This window comes from Palaemon carinicauda, chromosome 3, assembly GCF_036898095.1.
Source record: "Palaemon carinicauda isolate YSFRI2023 chromosome 3, ASM3689809v2, whole genome shotgun sequence".
Lineage (NCBI taxonomy): Eukaryota > Metazoa > Arthropoda > Malacostraca > Decapoda > Palaemonidae > Palaemon > Palaemon carinicauda.
This window is the reverse complement of record NC_090727.1, coordinates 116315051-116337159: the sequence shown is the minus strand read 5'-3', so window position 1 is coordinate 116337159 and position 22109 is coordinate 116315051. Positions and strand designations below refer to the sequence as shown.

The 22109-nt window shown below is 44.0% G+C and overlaps 1 protein-coding gene across 1 annotated transcript; it reads right to left on the bottom strand.

The window, feature by feature from the left end:
* Positions 1–17070: 17070 nt before the first annotated feature.
* Positions 17071–18756, bottom strand: LOC137633625 (piggyBac transposable element-derived protein 4-like). Its single transcript, XM_068365888.1, has one exon. The coding sequence runs from the start codon at positions 18754–18756 to the stop codon at positions 17071–17073; it is 1686 nt and encodes a 561-aa protein (XP_068221989.1).
* Positions 18757–22109: the final 3353 nt, after the last annotated feature.

Sequence of the window (22109 nt, the reverse complement as noted above, 5' to 3'; positions counted from 1 at the left end):
CTTGTGGGCCACTATTGCTGCTGTCCCTCGAAAGGATCTCAGTTTGTCGAGGACTTTCAGCAGAAGGTTGGTTGGAGGGAACAGGTGGACATTGCGTCTGTCGCTTCCACTAGAGGATCCTCATACGGGGCTACATACCGGGGTAGCTTCCTGTTATCGCTCGTTGCGAAGAGGTCTATCTGCAGTCCTGGGACTTTGCGTAAAATGAAAGAGAATGATCTTGTGTCTAGAGACCATTCGGACTCTATCGGGTTGACCCTGGATAGAGCGTCCGCCGTCACATTGCGGAACCCTTGAAGGTGGACTGCTGACAAGTGCCATCTCTTCTTCTGGGCTAGACGAAGGATGGCCAATATCCCTTGATTTATGTGAGGCGATCTCGAGTCATGTCGATTTAGGCATCTCATTACTACTTCGCTGTCTAGAACCAAACGAATATGGATTGGGCAGCGAAGTTTCAGCTTTTTCAGAGATAGAAAAACTGCCATGGCTTCCAGAAAATTGATGTGGAAGGACTTGAAGAGGGGAGACTAGGTTCCTTTGACTTTCCGATGATGAGAATGACCTCCCCACCCCTCCTTCGAGGCATCCGTATGAACGGTGACTGCTGGAGGAGGTGGTTTCAAGGGTACCTTGTTTCTTAGGTTCTTGGCCTCCGACCATGGCTTGAGTAGTGATCGCAGACGATTTGGTATCGGTCTTTGTAGATCTCTTCAAGCGTTTGATGCGTATTTTCTCCAAACTCCTGATGCATCTTTTAATTGTGCTCTCAATACTGGATCTGTCACTGAGGCAAACTGGAGGGACCCCAAAACTCTCTCCTGTTGCCTTCTTGATATCCTGTCGGATTGAAGGGGTCTTTTGACAGATCCTACTATCTCTTTCCTCTTCTTTGATGGAATGGAAAGGCAGTGTGACTGTAGGTCCCAGTGGACACCCAGCCAGTGGAACTTTTGAGCTGGAGAAAGCCGAGACTTTTTCAAGTTGATCTTGAATCCTAAGTGTTCCAGGAACTGGATCACTTTCTTGGAGGCTTGCATGCATTCTTCCTCGGATGCTGCCCATACCAGCCAATCGTCCAGGTAGGCTACCACCTGGATTCCTTTCAGGCGTAGTTGATAAATGACTGCATTCGCAAGCTTTGTGAATACCCTTGGGGCTATGTTTAGGCCGAAGGGCATGGCTCTGAAAACGTACTTTCTTTTCTGTAGTTTGAACCCTAGGTAGGGGGAAACTTGACGGTTGATTGGAACATGCCAGTATGCATCCGTCATGTCTATAGAGACTGTGAATGCCTGTTTGAGCAAAAGGGTCCTTATGTGCTGAAGCGTCAACATTCTGAACATGTGGTTCACTATGAACTTGTTGAGTGGTGATAAGTCCAGAATGACTCTGAGCTTTTCAGAATCCTTCTTCGGAACACAAAATAGCCTTCCTTGAAATCTAATGGACTTTGCCTTCCGTATAATTCTTTTGTTCAAGAGTTCCTGAACATATTCTTCCAGTACGGGGGTTGAGTGTTGGAAAAATTGAAGGAAGTTTGGTGAAGTTGAGCTCCAACTCCACCCTAGTCCTTTCTTGATTAGGCTGTGGGCCCAGGGATTGAAGGTCCAACGATCCCGGAAGTGGAGAAGTCTCCCTCCTACTGGCAGCATCTCACTTGGTGTGCTGGTTGGAGGACTTACCTCCTCGGCCACGTCCACCTTTGTTGCCCCTACCTCTGAAGGGGCGTCTAGAGGATCCTCGAAAGGAACCTCGAGACTTCGGCTTAAAGGTAGTATAATGTATGGATGTTTAGGTAGGAAGTTCTATTAACCATAATAATTACCTGGAACAGAGATGAATAATCGTTAGTAATTATTTCTCAGCTGATCCCATCTTCGTTGATATGTGTTTGATGGATAATAATACGTTGGTATTATAAAATACGTCTTTAATGTATAAAAGACTACATTATGAACTTCACTTTGTGACAGCTGACTCTCAAGTGTATATGGAGCGTCTTACACAAATCTCACAAACCAAAACATTGCTAAACAAAAGAGCATCGATCTGAAAAGACTTAAATCCTACTCCAGTACAAATCATAAAGAATCACATCTTATCTGAGGTAACCAACAAATGTTTGAATCCTAATACCAAAACAAATCATTACTCTTATGATCAAAGCATAACATGTCTTATTCATGCAACATGATGCAATGTTGCGCAATACCTGAAACACTTGAAATAACATAGCACATTGTTACAATAATACATAACAGTCTCCTCCCCCTTAACTTGACATTGTAAAAACACTCATAAATCTAATCTCTCAGGGGGCTTTCCTCTGTTAATCCTATTAGGAAGCACTTTAACCTCATCTTGTACTGGTACATGAATTGGTTCTGAATCTACATTGGATGTTGGACCATCTTGGTTAATACTTGACTCATTTGATCTAACTACTTCTTTAAGTTTCTCATCTCTAACATTCACATGCTCTACTGTCTTTCTGTTTAACGGCTGTAATTGATCAACATGACGTTTTACAACATTATCACCAACACGAACAACATAATGTAAATTTCCTATCTCTCTTACAATCTCTCCTGGTACCCACTTCTCTGGAGTGTTGTACGATCTTACCATGACATCAGACAAAGGTAAAAAATGTCTTACATTAGGAAGCTTTGCTACTTGTTTATACCCTTTATCTTCTAAATCACTTTGCAAACTTGGATACAACAAATCTAACTTACACCTTATCCTCCTTCCCATCAACAAATTTGAGGGTGCCACGCCTGTTGTGCTGTGCGGCGTTGTTCTATAAGACAATAAAAATTTTGACACATGCAAAAACACACTACTTGAATTCGCTCTTCTACACTTCATATTGTGCTTAAATGTTTGGACAAATCTTTCAGCCTCTCCATTAGTGGATGGATGATATGTAGCTGAAAATGTATGCTTTATACCATTGACATTACAAAATTCTTTAAACTCTTGCGAAGTAAATTGTGGACCATTATCTGTAACAATTCTTTCTGGAATACCATGCGTTGAAAAAATTTGCATTAACTCTTTTATTGTGGCGTAAGACGTTGTCGTCTTCATTGGGATAATTTCTGGCCACTTACTGTAAGCATCTACTACTATCAAAAACAAATAATTCAAAAAAGGACCTGCAAAATCTATATGCACTCTTTGCCATGGATACCTGGGTAACTCCCACGGGTGCATTCTAGCAAATTGAGGATTGTTTTGTTGCATAACACAATTCATACAATTCTTTATATAACATTCCACATCTTTATCTACACCTGGCCACCATACAAAAGTTCTCGCAATTGACTTTGATCTTACAATACCTTGGTGATCAGCATGTATTTCAGACAAAACCTTATTTCTTAGTGAATTAGGAATAACTACCCTGGAACCTCTCATCACTATTCCTTGTGTCACACTCAATTCATACCATATATCCTTATACGGTTTACAATTTTCCTCCTTTCCACATAAGTCCCTACCTGTCATTAAACTCTCCAAAACCTTACTAAGTACTGGGTCTTGCTTGGTACTGTGTGCTACATCTTTTGCAGTTATTGGTACATTACATACTGAAATTAATAAAACACTGTCATCATACTCTTCTGGAGCTTTGTCTACGGGTAATCTGGATAAAGCATCTGCATTACCCATATTTGATGTTGGACGGTATTCTATATCATAGTGGTACGCTGCTAACGTAACTGCCCAACGTTGTAGTCTTGCAGCTACCAACGTAGGTAAACTTGCTTTTGGACCCAATATTGCTAATAAAGGTTTATGATCTGTAACAAGTGTGAACTTTTTCCTACCATAAAGATACATATGGAATTTTTTAACTCCATAAACTAATGCTAAACCTTCCTTTTCTATTTGAGAGTAATTCCTTTCTGCCTTGTTCAATACTCTAGAAGTGAATGCAATTGGTTTTTCTGTTCCATCTGGCATTACATGAGATAATACTGCACCTAAACCTATGTTTGATGCATCACGTGCTAATTTAACTGGTAAATCCATTCGATAATGTACTAAGAATGTAGGTGATGTTATTTCCTGCTTGATTCTTTCAAAAGATTCCTGACACTCTTTTGTCCACTTCCATTCTACACCCTTATTCAACAGATTATACAATGGATGTGCAATTGTAGACAAATTCTGAATGAAATTCCCATAAAATGTTACTAAACCTAGAAATGATTGTAATTCCTTAACATTTTCTGGCACTTTTGTTGATTGTACAGCTTTAATCTTCTCTTTAGTTTTGTGAATACCCTTGCCATTTATTACAAAACCTAAGTATTCCACTGAATCAACTTCTAAAATACATTTGTTCTTATTTACTCTAATATTATGTTCCTTCAACTTCTTCAGAACTGTTCGCAATCTTTCTCTATGTTCTCTTGTGTCTTTACCCGCAATTAAAATATCATCTATAAAAATGAATACTCCTTGCATTCCTGAAAAAATCTTATCCATAGTTTGTTGCCATATAGCTGGACTACTTGCAACTCCATAAGGTAATCTCTTTGGCCTAAACAAACCTAAGGATGTATTTACTGTACATAATTCTTGTGAAGTTTCATCCATGGGAAGCTGTTGAAATGCTTGTCTTAAATCTAATTTAGAAAAAACACTGCATCCTGACATAGTTGCAAACATGTCTTTCGGATTTGGTAAGGGATGTTGAGCTACTTGCAGTTGTGGATTTAACGTTACTTTGTAATCTCCACACAACCTAACCTGTCCACTTTCCTTCACAATAGGAACTAATGGTGTAGCCCAATCTGAATATGTGACCTTTTCCCAAGAACCTTCACTTTCTAATCTCTTGATTTCTGTTTCAACTGCACTTTTCAATGCATACGGTACTGGTCTCGGAGCAAAAAATCTAGGAGAACTGTCAGGTTTCAAAACTAAAATTGCCTTTGCGTTCTTTACTGTACCTATTTTATCTTCAAATACGTCTTGAAACTCTGATATGATATCACCCATAGACATTTCATTTTTGCTTTCATCTTGTCTACCTGCAACCTTCAAAATACTAGGCCAATCTAACTTCAAATACTGTAGCCAATCTAAACCTAGCAAAGTTTGTCCATTACCTTTTACTACTGTTAATGGCATTCTCTCTAATTTCTGTTCTTTGTACTGTACTTCTACGTTCGAAGCACCTATTACCTGAATATCAAAACCATTATAACCTTTCAAAACTCTATTTGTACCTTCTAATAACAAATTAGGAATGCCTTTAGCCATTTTCTCAGACATAATTGATACATCGGCTGCTGTGTCAACTTGCATCAAAATTGGTTTACCATTTATGATTACTTCTACCATGATATGTTTCTTTGCACCTTTATTGACTGAATTTATGTGAAACGCAAAATCAGTTTCTGAACTAACCTGATTATCATGAACATTTTCCTCATTATTCTCTTGACCCATAGTATCAACTGTAGCATTTATTTTCTTTGCGTACTGTTTAGGAAATCTACAAGCAGTTGCAAAATGACCTAGCTTTCTGCAATTCTGGCATGTCTGTCCAGTAGCAGGGCATTTCTTTGCTTCGTATGCAAGATGATCAGTTTTACCACACCTAAAACACTTGGGTTTTTCCTGTTGCTTCTGTGTATAACCCTGATTCTGATATTTATGAACAATAGTGTTAGGCACTTTTCTATGACTAGGCTTTGACATATTTCTTCTCTGATTCTCATTAGTTTTCCACTTAGAACCTATTGTATTAATTTTAGAATTTTCCATTCTATTGCTTGTAGAACTACCTATTATGTGACTTTGCCTATTTGATGTTTCTAAAGCTCTGCCTGTTATCAATACCTTTTCTAATGTTAAATCTTTATCTTGCAATAATTTCTTTCTTAGCTCTTCTGATGTGCAATGTGCAATTACTTGATCTATGATAACATTTTCTAACTCTAGAAATTCACATGAAACAGCTAAACTCTTTAGTCTAGTCACAAATGCATCTAAACTTTCATTTTCTTTCTGATAAGCTTGCGCTGAAAACTGGTATCTTTCAAAAAATTTATTGACTTGAGGAGCAAAATATGTGGTAAGAGCCTTAATTGCAGCTTCACTTGTGTCATCTGTAGGCTGCAAAGTCTTAAACACTTCCCGAACTTCCCTACCTGCTGTATGAAGTAATAATGCCTTCTTTTGTGCATCCTTCATGTTCCCTAATGCTTCTAAATAAATCTTAAATTCCTCACACCACTGTTGCCATCGTGTTGCAACAGAATTAGGCTCAGTAGTGACGCTAAAACCTGGTGGCGGTTCGATATTAAAAGGCATTTTGTTTGCTTACCTTGTGGTAGGTTAAGTTGCTATACTGCAGTCACAAGTATACTTCCTACCTACCCAACTTAAATTTCACCCCTTTGTGTATTTGATGAAATTCCTATTCTGCTGCTGGTAAAATCTTCATTGGGCGATTTTACTCTTGATTTCCTACTGTAAAAACGGAACTTCTCTTGTGCTGGCCGTCTTTGTACATAGGCTCCAATGCTTCTCCCTGCTTGCTTCTCCCTGCTTGTCCGTCGTCCTCAATCGTCGCCAAAATATGATGTATGGATGTTTAGGTAGGAAGTTCTATTAACCATAATAATTACCTGGAACAGAGATGAATAATCGTTAGTAATTATTTCTCAGCTGATCCCATCTTCGTTGATATGTGTTTGAAGGATAATAATACGTTGGTATTATAAAATACGTCTTTAATGTATAAAAGACTACATTATGAACTTCACTTTGTGACAGCTGACTCTCAAGTGTATATGGAGCGTCTTACACAAATCTCACAAACCAAAACATTGCTAAACAAAAGAGCATCGCTCTGAAAAGACTTAAATCCTACTCCAGTACAAATCATAAAGAATCACATCTTATCTGAGGTAACCAACAAATGTTTGAATCCTAATACCAAAACAAATCATTACTCTTATGATCAAAGCATAACATGTCTTATTCATGCAACATGATGCAATGTTGCGCAATACCTGAAACACTTGAAATAACATAGCACATTGTTACAATAATACATAACAGGTAGTTGATTGCCTTTCAAACACTGGGGTGAACACGGGCGACTGGGTCGCCAGCGTTTGGGGCACCAGTTGAAAGGTGGTGGTTGGTTGTGCCACCGTCTGGGGCATCGTGGCCATGGGAAGCTGTTGCTGTTGCTTTGGCCGAGAGGGCACTCTTGGTCGTTTTGACTTGTTCTTTGGCTGGGGACCCTCATCAGCGGAAGATTTCCTTTTAGAGGACAAGCCCCATTTGGAGAGGAGATTCCTATTCTCCGAAGCGGCTTTATCTACGACCTCTTTGACCACTTCACTTGGGAAGAGGTCTTTTCCCCAGATATTGGAAGCTATCAGCTTCCTTGGTTCGTGCTTCACTGTAGCAGAAGCGAACACAAACTCCCTACAAGCCCTTCTGGCTTTAATGAAATTGTACAAATCCTTGGTGACTGTTGCTAAATGAGACTTGGCAAAGACCATGTACATATCTGGGGTGTCTGGGATGCTTGCCATAGTCTCTAAGCCAGTCTGCAGAGACATGGAAGCAGTGAGACGTTCCTTAGTCTCCTGTTCCCTGCACAGGAGAAACTCTGACAGCTTTGGGAGATCTTCGTTGAACAGCCGTCCAGCGATATCTGCCTCTAGCTTCCCAACTGTGAAGGTGTTATGGACATCCTTCCAATCCTTATCATCTGAAGGGAAGGCGAGGGAAAATAAAATGGTCTACACTCTTCAAGTGTAGGGCAAGGTTTCCCTGCCTCAACTGCCTTTAAGGCTGCCTTAAACCCTTTGTCCATAAAGGGGAAGGCACGTTCGGAGTCAGCAATAAAGGATGGGTGCTTTTTGCTTAGAGCCGGCACCTTGAAACTAGTAAAGGCCCTCTCTTTCAAGGTGGTTGTATATAAGGCCTGTGCCTTAGATAGTTCAAGGACAATCGTCTCCTTCGGCTCTGTTTCCTCCTTGGATGCTGGTTCCGTCCTCAGACGGACATAGCAATCTGGATAGGCCCCTTTACTAGGCCAAAATTCGATTTCCTCTACCGGAACTGTTCCCAGTTTCTCTGAGAGGAAGATCTTCCCCCCCCCCCCCCCCCGACATAGGCATATGCTCTGCGTACCTCTATGGGTTAACGTCAGAGAAGGCGGGGAGGTCCTTAATGTTTAACCTCTTCGGGGCTAAACGTGACGCAACTAGCTGATGAATCTCCGTCCGGAAAGATGCTTCTTTCTCGGACCATTTGTTCTGAATGTCCTGCACCATGGACAGTAGCAAGTGTAGCGTACTTGTAATGGAATCCAACTGGGGTGCGGTGGAAGAAGTCGAAGGCGTCGGTTCAGTCGCTGCTGCAGACGATACCGAAATTGTTTTGGTTATCTCGATTCCAGTCTCAGGAGGTATCTCATCCTCCTGCTCCAGTTCATCCACTAGGAGATTGTTCTCAGTCTCCTCCGAGACAACAGACATGTTTTCCTCTAATTGGATGCTCTGAAAGGCATTTGAAACGTCAGGTTCTACCGGAATCTGAACTAATGGGATCCCAGGTTGAGCCTGGGGAACAATTGCATCCGCAGATGCATTAGGGAAGAGACAATCCCTCATCCTCTCATTAGGAAGGTATGGGCCAGAAGTGTTCTTCTGAAAGCCCCTGATTCATTTACGCAGCGTGTCCATTGCTGCATCCCTAGACTCAGTAGACTTTTGATCATCAAAAGCCTCTTTAATCAGTTTGCCACAAACGGTACATACCTGTGGGTCCCAGTACTTGAGAGCCCCTTTGGTGAGTGCGCAGCGAGCATGGGCCCTGCACATGCCATGTCCGTAGAAGCTCTTACTACGGACCCTGCAAAAGTTGTTCCCACACACGGGATGCTTCTCCTGTAAAGAAAGAAAAGCTATAAGTATTCAGTGAAATTCTCAGATTTCAGCATACATATTTTAATCAATATTTGATTGATATTTAATTTATATTTAATTAATATTAGCTTGGATAGAGTAAGCTAGAAAGATACCTACATGTGTTTCCTGTCCAGCCCATTGCTATGACCTCCTCCAATATTGAACTAAAGATTCATAATGAATTCAAGGGGAAGATAATATCCTTGGATATAAGGTGTCTTCTTAATACAATCTTCCATGTTCAATATAGGGGATCAAATTAATGGATAATAACCATTGATTGGTAGAGAGAATCACTCCCTAAAAGTGATAGTCTCACAATTGGCTGCCCATGAACCACTTGTAGGTTGGAAAACTTTTGGGCTACAGCAATGACTGGTGGCGGCATGTCGCCAGTATTGCTGGGCTTGCCGGCATCTGCCGGACCAGCCGGCGTATGCCGGACCCGCCGGCACATGCCGGGCCTGCTGGCATATGCCGGACTTACCGGTATATGCCGGGCCTTCCGGCATATGACGGCATAGCCGACATATGCCGGGCCTAATCTGGGCTATTTGAAACAGATACTGTCTTCAAAGTAGTGGGTGGCAGGTCGGCAGTTACCGCTCTGCCTGCTGGCAGCCGAAGGATCCCTCTATCAAGTAGGACCCGGCAGCAACCGGCGGCAACTATATAAATTCTGGGTGGCTGGCTGCCGGCCGGCCGTTGCCGGCAGCCGGTCATAGTATGTTCATTGTCGTTGGGTTGTCGATCAGCGACACCCACAGCAAGTGGTGGCAGAGTAACTGCCGGCCGATAGACACCCAACATGGCCGACGACAGCTACTAGCTACCGGCGGCCGGCCCAGTAAATGGAAAGGCAGAGAGAAAGAGAGGATGGGGGACGGCAAAGACTCAGCCTTGCCGGCCTACATCCCGAAAGAGGGTGCAAGTGGAAGGGGGAATTATATTCGGGCTTCCACTCAACTATATCCCATTCATATGGGGTATGGAAGGCAGTCCAAGGGAGGACTGGAGAGCACACTCAAAGAAATGAGGGTACCTGCCGGCAGCCGGCCCAACCGGCAGCAGACAGGGAACCTCAGGCCAATTCTATAGATTACCCATAGGGTCAAATGTAGAACAATGGCCAAAAGGGTGATGGTTCATCCAACACAAAAGAGACAGTGGGGAAGGGGTAAAAGTCCTACAAGTAAGGTAAAACCCTAGAGCATTACCTAACTTGAAGGATTCTGATCTCATAAAGTAACCTCAAGTAGGAGAAATTATTTTCCCGGGTTAGGTTAGTTAAGTGAGAAAGCGGCCATAGGACACAATCTCACTAGAGAACAGAATCTCGTACCAGAGATCTTAGGTAAGGAAGAAATCATTTCTTCATACTGAGATCTACTAGTACAGGACTGTCTGCCAGACCGAGGAAGGAGGAAATTGATATACAAGAACCATCAGTATGGCCTAGGGAGGACTAGCCTCCTGAACGGCAACCTAACCTGACTTGGGAAGCCATTTCACCAAGACAGTAGGATGCCTAACACAGACTTTACTCTGATTTTCCGTTCTCAGCTCAAAACCGTGTCAGTAGTTAAGAGAAAGAGACGAAACACCCCAGTAAATTTTGCCAGAACACAGTTCGCAGCAAAGTTAACTGAGGGTAGCCTAAGCTGATCAGAGGGAAGGGGAATTGCTCTTAGATCTCGTTAGAGATAGTATCGACTTAAAAGGTATAGGAGGTGTCAGTCTCCCTTTAAAAGACAATACAAGAGCAATGAGGGACATGTAAGAAAGTATACTAGGCTATTAAGTCTAGGAGCATAGAGAATCGTTCACCGAAACTCTCTTGTATACTATCTTGGAAGAGGAAAATGTTATGCAGTAATATCTTAATTGTATAAAATATTGCCTGAGCTTCAATAAAACTTTACCAGGAAGGTTATATCATGCATGAAGTGTGTAGGTGCCTAGGCTAGGAAGCCTAGCACTCATGAGGCTCGATCATAAAATGGATTTTGAGCGAAGCGAAAAATCTACTTTTGGGCTTAAGCCATGTCGCCCTGATGGAAGGTTCCTTCAGTAGCTTCCTAGGGTATATTTAACTACAGTGGATATTCCCAGAGAATTAAACTAAAGGTTATCACAGAATTCTAACTTCTGGTGCGAGTACCCTAAAGGTTTCCCTCTAGGATATCGTATATCAACAGGGGACGCATGTATTAACATGCCACATAGCTATCTGCACCCCATATAGAGTTAACACTTCGATATGGGAATGGGCTGAGTAACTGAGGAGCCGTTCCAAAGTTACTCTCATCCGTGGCTACTTTTGGTACTCGAAACGTAAACAAACGGGCGCCATTGCTAAATGACGTCACGTCCGTCCTCATCCTTTCGCCTGTAGCTCCTACGCTAAGTTATATTTTTCCCAAGTGCCTCTTTTATCTGCTTACATCGCCGTTATGTCGCAGCCTTCAGCCTCGCCTTCTTCTGGAAAGTTGAGTACCAGGTCCTAGTATTGTTTAAATAAGCTCTGGCCGTAAAGTAACTTCTATTTTTCCTAAAATATTGTGTTTTGTGGCGGAGCTGTGCCAATACCGGACGCGCCATGACGGCGTCGCTGTTCACGTTGCATGCTTTATTTAGTTAGCCAGAACAGCCTTCTCCGGTCCTTTAACTAATTGATATTATTAGTTATTTAGTCTTCATAGCTAGGAAATCATTATATCGTGTTTTAGCGCTCGTTAGACTACGGTCATTGATCGACCCCATACTAGATCGCTAGCCTATCCCCTAGGCTTGACAGCCTAGTGCTCACTTCATGCATGATATATATCAGTGTTCCTATGTTAAGTTATGAAGATTTTGGCATTTTCAAACATACTAGTTACTGTGATGTAAGTGTTTTCACCTTCGGGGACCATACAAGGGACTGAGTTGGTTTGTGTACCAACCCCCTCCTACCCTAATGTAAGAACCCTTGTATGCTCCCTATTCCCCTTACCTATGGGTAATTCCCTCCGAGTAGCCTTGCTTTTCCCTTATTCTATAATAGGGAGAATATTGTCTTCACCCAGAGTATTTATCGCTTCTCAGCCTACCCTAAGGGAATGAACCCCCCTTAGGGTCACACCTGAGACCTTAGGAAGGGCTCTGCCCTTCCCCAGTTGCACTTGGTTGGGTTACTCCTTCCTCCCTGCAACTAGCGATGTGTCTTTCCAGGCTTTCCTAGCCTAGGAGTTGATCCTCCTAATCTAGGTTAAGCTCTGGGGGCAGACTCTGGCTTATTATAGTTTAGGACAGTACATTAGTACTGTACCTAATCTGGGCTACCTATCCAAGGTTAGGGAGTGTTCTCCCTTGCCTTGGTGGCCTCTCTCATACAGAGTCTACCCATTTAAGAAAGACCCCTACTTCTCCCTCCCCACTCTATCCCTTTGGTGTAGGCCTGCCTACACACCCCTGTCCTCGGTCCTACAACTCCTCCCTTGGGTGGAGTGGTAGGGCTAACCTTGTTCTCCTGCTGAGCTGGCCGCTCTGGTACACATACCTTCATACCGTGCCTGCCGGAGGAGGATTCTCCCTCTTTGAGTGCTCTCTATCCCTCACTTGGGTTACCTCAGGTTCCCAGCCGTCTGCCGGCCCACTGCCGCCGGATGTTAGGAGTACCTACTCCTATCATGAGTGCACTCTCTCCGGAGGGATGCCGGAGGGGTATAGGATATTACCCCTCCCATCCCTCCTTACCTTTCTCTCTCTCTATCATGGTGCCGGTCCCTTGCCGCCTCTACTGCCGGCGATAACCGCCGCTACCTCAGGTGACCTCTATTCATAAGATACCTCCCCTCTACGACGTCAGCCTACCACCTGCCGAAGGCTGCCGCCTTCCGTCGACATTCCGCCGACGTCCCACCCCTTATATTTACCTAGCGACAGCCGGCCGACTGCCGGAGACTGCCGCCCATCTGCCGGCATTGATTGCCGGCAGTCTAGGTATCCACCCTTTATATATATATATCTTATAAATTGAACTAAGGTTCACCATGCCGTCAGCCTCCGGCTGCCGGAGACCGCCTCCTCTGCCGGCGACCCGCCGCTGTGCCGGCGGTCGCCACTGTGGTATTGTCCATCTCGGTTGCTCAGTGTGTCCTCCTTGATGTTTTCCACCCTGCAGGGCCGGCCTCCGGCATGCCGTCGGTCTGCCGGGGCCCCCTAATGAGGCGCTAAGGGACATGTACCCCTTCCTTGGTTGCCGGCAACAGGCCGGCAGTCAATCGGATGCAGCCAGATAGCCTGGCCACCTCCATATAGGTATTGTTATACCAACTAATATAGTGGCTATGCTGTTTGATTGCACATTACAACATTTCCAGCATATTCTGTGCATCTCAGTGCAGTCGATTGCCGGAACCTACATTTTACTAAGGGGTTTATCCTATTTTCCCATTTCCCCCAAGGCTCTGAGCGGTCTCAGATCCTTTTACACTCTGCGGACAATTCCTTTTTAGGAAGCCTAGCTTGGCTCATCCATACGGATTTTCCGTCATTTGAGACCCTCGGGTCCTAAGGAATTGTCTACGGATAAGGTTACGGTAACCGGCTGGGCGGGATTCACAAGTATGTGTCTATCCCTTCCTGCTCATCAATCTTGAACATTAATATGCTATTATAGATTAAGTTATTCTTAAGTCTAGAGTAATGTAAGTCATTCTTATGCCTTCCATGTACTCATGATCTCTTTCTTTTACAGGAGTATGTGAAGTGTGAAAGCAGCTTCTGTGGAGTTAAACGCCCGGACTTCTACGGGCACAAGGCGTGCCGGACCCCTGCCCCCTGCGCCGCCAAGAAAGGCAACCTTAAATTCTGGGATCCGCAGAACTCTTCAGTCTGCAAGAGTCTTCTTGACGAGGCGTTCAACAATCCTCATACCACGAAGGTAAGGGACATCGCCAGAGAGAAGCTGCGCAAATTGGTGCGAGGCTTCCAAAAGAACGCTTCTGGACCGTATCTTCCCAATGAAGACTTGAGGGCTTTGCTTTTTCCGAAAGCATCCAAGGACTCGGTGATCCCTCGAGAACAGATTCCCACCGTCCAAATAGTGGTCGAACCCGACATCGTCATGGCACAGTCCATGCGTGAGTGCCATCTTGATTCCGACAACGTGGAACGTATGTCGGAGGTGTCTGAAGAAACGGAGAAGAACCTCATGGGCAAAGAGCTCGACTATGAGGAAGATCAGGTGGAATATCCTGACTCAGAGAACGAGGTTGCTCCAGCTCCCCCAGCAACTCCAGTGCCATCCGAGGAACCTGTTCCTTCGACTTCCGCCACCCCGGACCCTCTTCCATCGGCCACTCAAGAGGTCTTCAGAATGTTTGAAGCCCTCATGGACAAGAAGCTGAGAGAGACCCAGGAACAATTCCGGACGACTCTCGTCGGCTTCAAACAACCGAAAAAGATTTCGGTTAAGGACCTCACTACCTGCTCGGAAGCTAACTCTTGGAGATACGCCGAGCATATGCCAATCACTACTGGCAAAATCTTCATTAGTGAAAGGTTGGCTCTATTCTTCTGGAAGAAGTGGAATTCTTCCCGAACTTCGAGGCTTATCCGGACTGTTACGTCCGGCTCAGGTCCGAACCAGCCTCAAAAGAAGAGACCGAACCTAAGGAAGTGATAGTGTTCGATCTCGCGAAGGCCCAAGCTATGCTAGCTCAAGCAGTGAAGAGTCGGGGTTTCACAAACTCCAAGATGCCAGCACTGAGCAAGAAGCATCCAACCTTTGTTGCTCCAGCTACTGCGACCTTCCCCTTCGTTGAAAAGGCCTTCCAAGCGGTCATGAAGGCTGTGGAGGAAGGGAAACCTTGCCCTGCACTGGAGGAGTGCAGACCCTTCTCCCTCACTCTTCCCCCCGATGACAGATACTGGAAAGACATCCAGCTTACTTTCACGGTAGGGAAACTAGAACCTGATGTGGCCGGTCGTCAGTTCAACGAGGACCTCCCACGACTGAATGATCATCTCCTTCGTAGGGAACAGGATACTAAGGAGAGACTCGCCGCTTCGCTGTCACATCAGGTACAGCTAGAACTCATGGCTGGGGACACCAGAGTCCCGGACTTTTACATGGTCCTTGCTAAGTCACACCTGGCGACTGTGACCAAGTATCTGTACAGTTTCGCTATGGCTTGCAGAGCCTGTAGAGAATTCGTGTTCGCGAGTGCAACGGTGAAACACGAACCTCGGAGACTGATTTCCTCCAACATCTGGGGCAAACATCTCTTCCCGTCCGCCTTGGTGAAAGAGATAGTGGACAAAGTTTCTACGGAGAACCGGAACCTTCTCCACAAGTGGGGCATGTCCCGAAAGAGGAAGTCCTCTCAGGACGATGGCCCTCAGCCTAAAAGGAAATCCTCAAAGCCTAGGCCCCATCAACGTCAACCAAGACGTTAGTTTCCGAGTCCCGCTACTCCCCAAGTGGCTGCACAGCCACAGCAGACCTTTCAACTGGTCCCCCAGCCGGTGGTGTCGCAGTCGCCGGTCTTCACCCCTGCCTATGAGCAACATTCCACTACCTTTCGTCCCAGAGGTAGGGGCTCAGGCAGGGGCTCCGGCAGAGATTCTTCTCGCCGTCCCTCCAGAGGCAGAGGAGGAAGGGGAGCTAGCGGCCGAGGTGGCAAACCCTCGGGACACCAGAAGCAATGAAGTGCTTCCGGTGGGAGGAAGACTCCGCCAATTCCAGGATCGTTGGACCTTCGATCCTTGGGTACACAGCATCGTCAAGAAAGGACTGGGCTGGAGCTGGACTCAACCACCCCCATCTTTCCAGCAATTCTTCCAACAGTCAACCCCCCTCCTGGAAGAATATGTCCTGGAGCTCTTGAACAAGAAGGTGATCAAGAGGGTAAAGTCAACCAGGTTCCAAGGGAGACTCTTTTGTGTTCCCAAGAAAGACTCAGACAAACTCAGAGTCATTCTAGACTTGTCCCCTCTCAACAAGTTCATAGCGAACAAGAAATTCAAGATGCTGACTCTGCAACAAATAAGGACCCTTCTGCCTCACAGGGCCTATACGGTCTCCATAGACCTGGCGGATGCCTACTGGCACATTCCAATGAATCACTACGCTTCCTCCTACCTAGGATTTCGACTCCAAAGGAAAAGTTACGCCTTCAGGGCCATGCCCTTTGGGCTCAACGTGGCTCCACGAATCTTCACCAAGCTGGCAGACGCAATCGTCCAACAGCTACGTCTTCAGGGCGTCCAAGTGATGGCCTACCTAGACGACTGGCTAGTCTGGTCGACATCGCCCGAAGATTGTCTGAGAGTCTGCAACAAAGTCACCCAGTTTCTAGAGCATCTGGGTTTCAAGATAAACGCCAAGAAATCTCCCCTCTCTCCAGCTCAGAAGTTCCAATGGTTGGGAATCCACTGGGACCTTCAGTCACACCGCCTTTCCATTCCACAGAAGAAAAGGAAGGAAATAGCAGGGTCTGTCAGAAGGCTTTTAACCTGTTAACCGTCCCTCTCTCTGACCGTTTTCGCTTTGTGAGCGTCACCCCCTATCCAGCGGATTGGCGCTTAAGCTTATTAGACCATGCGGTCTCATCTTCTTGATGCATTTTTTTTTTGTTATTCATTTATGAACTTGTTTACTTTTTTTTTATTATTTTTTTTTCTTTTTTTTTATTTTTTTTTTTTTATAAATATACTCATTTAGTTATTGTTGAAATAATGAAGAAATTAGGTAAAAAAAAAATGCATGATTTCTTATATTTTTGTATTATTCATTACTTATGAACTTGTTTACTTTTCTTTTATGATTTTTTGTATTTATTTTCTTATTTTTTTGGCATAAATATACACATTCAGTCATTGTTGAAATAATGAACAAATTACGTAGAAAATATCTGAGGAAATAAAGAAAATTGCAAATAAACATTTTTATTTTAATCATGAACAAAACATATTTATCATTTTGTATTCCTATTCTATCTATATACCATGTCACTTTCCCCCAATTATGGGAGGTAGCCGACATCAAGGAAGAGAAAAGAAAAAAAAAAAAAACACAAAGGGGGACATTCATCTCTTTGCTCCTCTCATATTCCAGTTCTATTTATTCCTGTGTGTGCCATTCTTTGAAACATGGTGCTGCACACAAACCAACATCACATTCTTTACACCAGTAGGATGTTTCCTTCCTTTTGCCATTTTTCCTGCAAAGAGCACATTTCCTTAGTGGTTTTTGCTTTTTTTCGGTAGGAGGGCAATATTCAGGGAAATGTCTTTCAAATAAGCGTGAAGGCTTTGCAACAAGTCTTGTTGGTCTTCTTATTGCATCCTTATTTCTTCTTGCATATGTAGACACCATTCTTTCAGCTAGCCTCAGTGTAAACTCCCGTCTTGGAAACTTTCCACCAAGCATTTTGTACGTAATGAAAGCATTTAGGAGACACATGTCTAGCATGTGCCGAAATACCTTCTTGTAATACTTTTTCAGCCTGTTTCTTGCTGTTGAAAAATGTACCATAAGATTATCTGATAAATCAACACCACCCATATTGTTATTATAGTCCTCAATTGCTTTTGGCTTAGACTTTTCATGTCCTCTCCTAGATTTTACAATTTTCATGGAATCATCGTGCAGAGTACTCAGAACACATACGTCTTTCTTGTCTTTCCATTTCAACACCATTGATTTGTTTCGGAATGCTGCTACGGTTTCACCTTTTTTTAGTTTAGCATTTTTTATAAATGCTGGCACATCTTTTCTCGTGAGTCTCAGAGTGCCAACAGTTTCAGTTTCATTGTCAACAAGCATATCTGCGAGTGTGGGACTAGTATAAAAATTGTCTGTATAAAGACAATATCCCTTTCCTAAAAGAGGATCCATAAGAGACATAACAACTCTAGATGTCACAGGAAGATTCTTGTATTTATCCAAAAATGTTGTGTTTTTACCTGAATAAATACAAAAGTTCCATATATAGCCAGTGCTACTTTCACAAAGTTCAAAAAACTTTATACCAAATTTTTTCCGCTTTGCTGGGATATATTGAACCCATGAGAGGTTCCCCTTCCATCCCATCAGAGACTCATCAATAGATATATTCTTTCTTGGAATATAATTTTCCCGAAACTTCTTCAAAATAAGGTCTGTGAATGGTTTTATTTTAGCTGTCTTTCTTCCAGGCCCATCTGTTATGGTTGCATTGTCTACTAAATGCAGGAATTTTTGCAGCAAATCAAATCTGCGACCACTCATCACTTTCCGATAAAAAGGAGTAGCAATACTTTCACGTGATGTGAAATACATTGAATTTTCTAACTTTGAATCAATGCCCTGCAAAATAAGTAGGCCTACAAACAGTTTCATTTCACACGCATCTGTATCATACCACCTATTTACTCTTGATTGTGAGGATAATCTATCTCCATTTTCATCTAGAAATTCCCCTGCATATCTGTTAGTTTCTGTCACGAGATAATCAATAACTTCATCAAAAAATTTAGCAAAATATTCCATTGGATTTTCCTTATCTATGATGATGAACTTTACACCACTATCTCCACGAAATGTGAATGGAAGCTTGCTCTTTCCTTTCCTCGTCCAGTCAGATGGCAAAACGTTTTCGTCATCACTCGATGAAAATTCATCTTCATTCTCACTAGAGCACGTGGAGCTATCACTCTCATCTTGAATTTCCTCTTCACCATCAGTACTTTCTTCTCCATCAGTACTTTCCTCAATCATAAATCGTATTTCCTCCTCTGATAGCGTAATTTTTTTACGAGCGCTCATCGTGAAGGGTAGCGGGGAGATGAGAAAAATACAGGAGGCACCCGTCTCAGCCGAACACCAAATGCGTACTGAAGAAACAGTTCTACTAAACGTTGTATCGAGTGAGCGCAGTTGCCAATGATTACCAGATTTGGCGAGGGTGTTGCCAGACGATGTTCCTTTCGTTTTCTATACGTATGAGCGTGATATGCCGTCGAAGACACCTTGAAAGTATCTTCTAAAGTGGTGGACGTCATATGCCGTCAAGTGCAGTTGCGCAAAGAAAATGGAGGACGGCATATGACGTCGGAGACGGTTAACAGGTTAAAATCCAAACGGATCTCAAGACGCCAACAGGAACAAGTTCTCGTCTCTCTACAGTTCGCCTCAGTGACAAACCCAGTGCTTCGCGCACAGCTAAAGGATGCCACGGGAGTCTGGAGACGATTCGCATCCATCGCTCGAAGAGACCTCAAGAGACGGCTTCCGAACAGACTTCGCTTACTTTTAAAGCCGTGGTCAGAAGCAAAGGCCCTGAAAAGGTCAATCCCTCTTCAACACCCGCCTCCATCGATCAACATCCACACGGACGCTTCACTGGAGGGTTGGGGAGGTCACTCCCACCAACAGCAGGTTCAAGGAACATGGTCTCCCCTCTTCAAGACGTTTCACATCAACATCTTGGAGGCCATGGCGGTTCTTCTCACCCTGAAGAAACTCTCCCCGCCTCCCTCGATCCACATCCGTCTGACTCTGGACAACTCGGTGGTAGTCAGATGTCTAAATCGTCAGGGCTCGAGATCGCCCCAGATAAATCAGGTGCTTCTCCCTATCTTTCGTTAGGCAGAAAGGAAGAAATGGCACCTGTCTGCAGTTCACCTACAAGGATTCCACAACGTGACAGCGGACGCTCTATCAAGGACAAGCCCAATAGAGTCGGAATGGTCTCTAGACGCAAGATCATTCTCCTTCCTCTCTCACCAAGTCCCGGAACTTCAGATCGATCTCTTCGCGACGAGCGACAACAATCAACTTCCTCGATATGTGGCCCCGTACGAGGACCCCAAGGCAGAAGCGGTGGACGCCATATCCCTGGATTGGAACAGATGGTCCAAGATCTACCTGTTCCCTCCACCCAACCTTCTGCTGAAAATCCTATCCAAACTGAGAACCTTCAAAGGGACAGCGGCCCTAGTGGCTCCCAAGTGGCCCCGGAGCAATTGGTATCCCCTGGTCCTGGAGCTGCGGCCCACCCTGATTCCCCTACCAGGCCCAGTCCTCTCACAACAAGTACAGAAGTCGACTGTCTTCGCTTCATCACTGAAAGTCAGGGACCTTCATCTCATGATTTTCTCTCCTTAGCCGTAAAGAAAAGGTTTGGGATCTCAAAGAAAAGCTTAGACTTCCTCGAGGAGTACAAGACAGAGTCTACCAGAAGGCAGTACGAATCTTCCTGGAAAAAATCCTACGGAGATCACCATTGATTTTTGCATGTCCTTCTTCATTCACCTTCATGGACAAGGGTTAGCGGCCAACACGATTTCCACCTGTAAATCGGCCTTGACTAGACTACTCCTATACGCCTTTCAGATTGATCTGTCCAGTGACATCTTCAATAAACTGCCAAAGGCATGCGCTAGACTACGCCCAGCACCTCCACCAAAACCTATCTCCTGGTCCCTGGACAAGGTGCTCCATTTTGCTTCTAGCCTGGACAACGATTCGTGCCCTCTGAAAGACCTGACTCAAAAAGTTATCTTCCTTTTTGCTCTCGCCTCGGGAGCCCGAGTCAGTGAAATAGTGGCATTATCAAGAGAAGAGGGTCATATCCTATTCACCGATACAAGAGATCTTACCCTCTTCCCCGATCCGACGTTTCTCGCCAAGAATGAACTACCCACCAAGAGATGGGGCCCTTGGAGAATCTGCCCCCTGAAGGAAGATGTCTCTCTATGCCCAGTGGAGAGTCTTAAGGTCTATCTTCGAAGAACTTCAAACTTCAGTGGAGGACAACTCTTCAAAAGAGAAACATCGGGTAGCGACCTGTCACTGAAACAACTAAGAGCGAAAATCACATACTTCATTCGCAGAGCGGATCCTGATAGTACACCCGCAGGTCACGATCCTAGGAAAGTCGCTTCTTCTCTGAATTTCTTCCAGAGTATGGATTTCGAAAGCCTCAAGAGCTTTACAGGCTGGAAATCATCGCGCGTGTTCTTCAAGCACTACGCAAAACAGGTGCATGAAGTGAAACATTTTGTGGTAGCTGCAGGTAGTGTTATGAAACCTGCTGCTTAAATCTGCATAGAACAGTGAGTTACTTGGGACTCTAACTCAACAGGTGCCTGTGTTGGCCCCTTTCGTGATACATAGTGATTTAATGGACACTTAGTGTTTCTAATAGACTGTTCTTTACCAAGGTGAAATGTCATAGAAATTCTACACGCGTGCCACATGCTCTAGAGCATGGAGTGTTTTTTTAACTTTAAAAGACTGGCGTTCCTCTGGGAACTTGTGTTTCTGAAAAGCAAACTTTCTTTTCAGACTCAAGACCACCGTCTTTCATTTTCTATGTACATTGTTCATTATTACTGTAAATAAATTCTATAATCATTATTGTAATTACTACTATAATGACCTGCAATCTTTAAAATAAAATGTCTATTTTATTACCATGTGCATCTCCTTTCGCTCCTATTCTTTATTAAGAAATATACAATTGTTATAGTTTCATTTACCTCTTTAATGTCTGATCAAAAAGAATAATATAAGTAATTATGTTATATACTCACTTATGCCTTGATGATATTCCTACTCGAATATTAACCTTTGTTCTGTCTCCGAGACCAGCATGATCTCTCCACCAGGTGAGTAGTTCTTCAATGATCACTTCGAGATATTCCTATTGTCCACCAGGACTTCCCTGCCAGGGGGGCAGGAAACCAGTTCATCATAGAATCTCTGGTAAGGACATTTACTAAAATATTGCTCGAAGCCCTTGGCACTTAGATTAAAGGGGAAAAAATCCACGATACATTAATTCTCTGGTATACTTCCATCAGGATGACATGGCTTGAGCCCAAAAAACGGATTTTGAGCGAAGCGAAAAATCTCTTTTTGGGTGAGATAGCCATGTCGTCCTGATGGACCCTCCCGTCTATTCTAGTTCAGCCTTTCAGGCCCCTCCCTGACCTACTGTATCGCGGAGATTGGTAGGAGCTGAGCTCAGGATGAGGACGGACATGACGTCATTTAGCAATGGCGCCCGTTTGTTTACGTCTCGAGTACCAAAAGTAGCCACGGATGAGAGTAACTTTGGAACGGCTCCTCAGTTACTCAGCCCATTCCCATATCGAAGTGTTAACTCTATATTG

Excerpts from the sequence above, each read along its gene's own strand:
- LOC137633625 (XM_068365888.1), bottom strand. The coding sequence starts at position 18,756 with ATGAGCGCTCGTAAAAAAATTACGCTATCAGAGGAGGAAATACGATTT.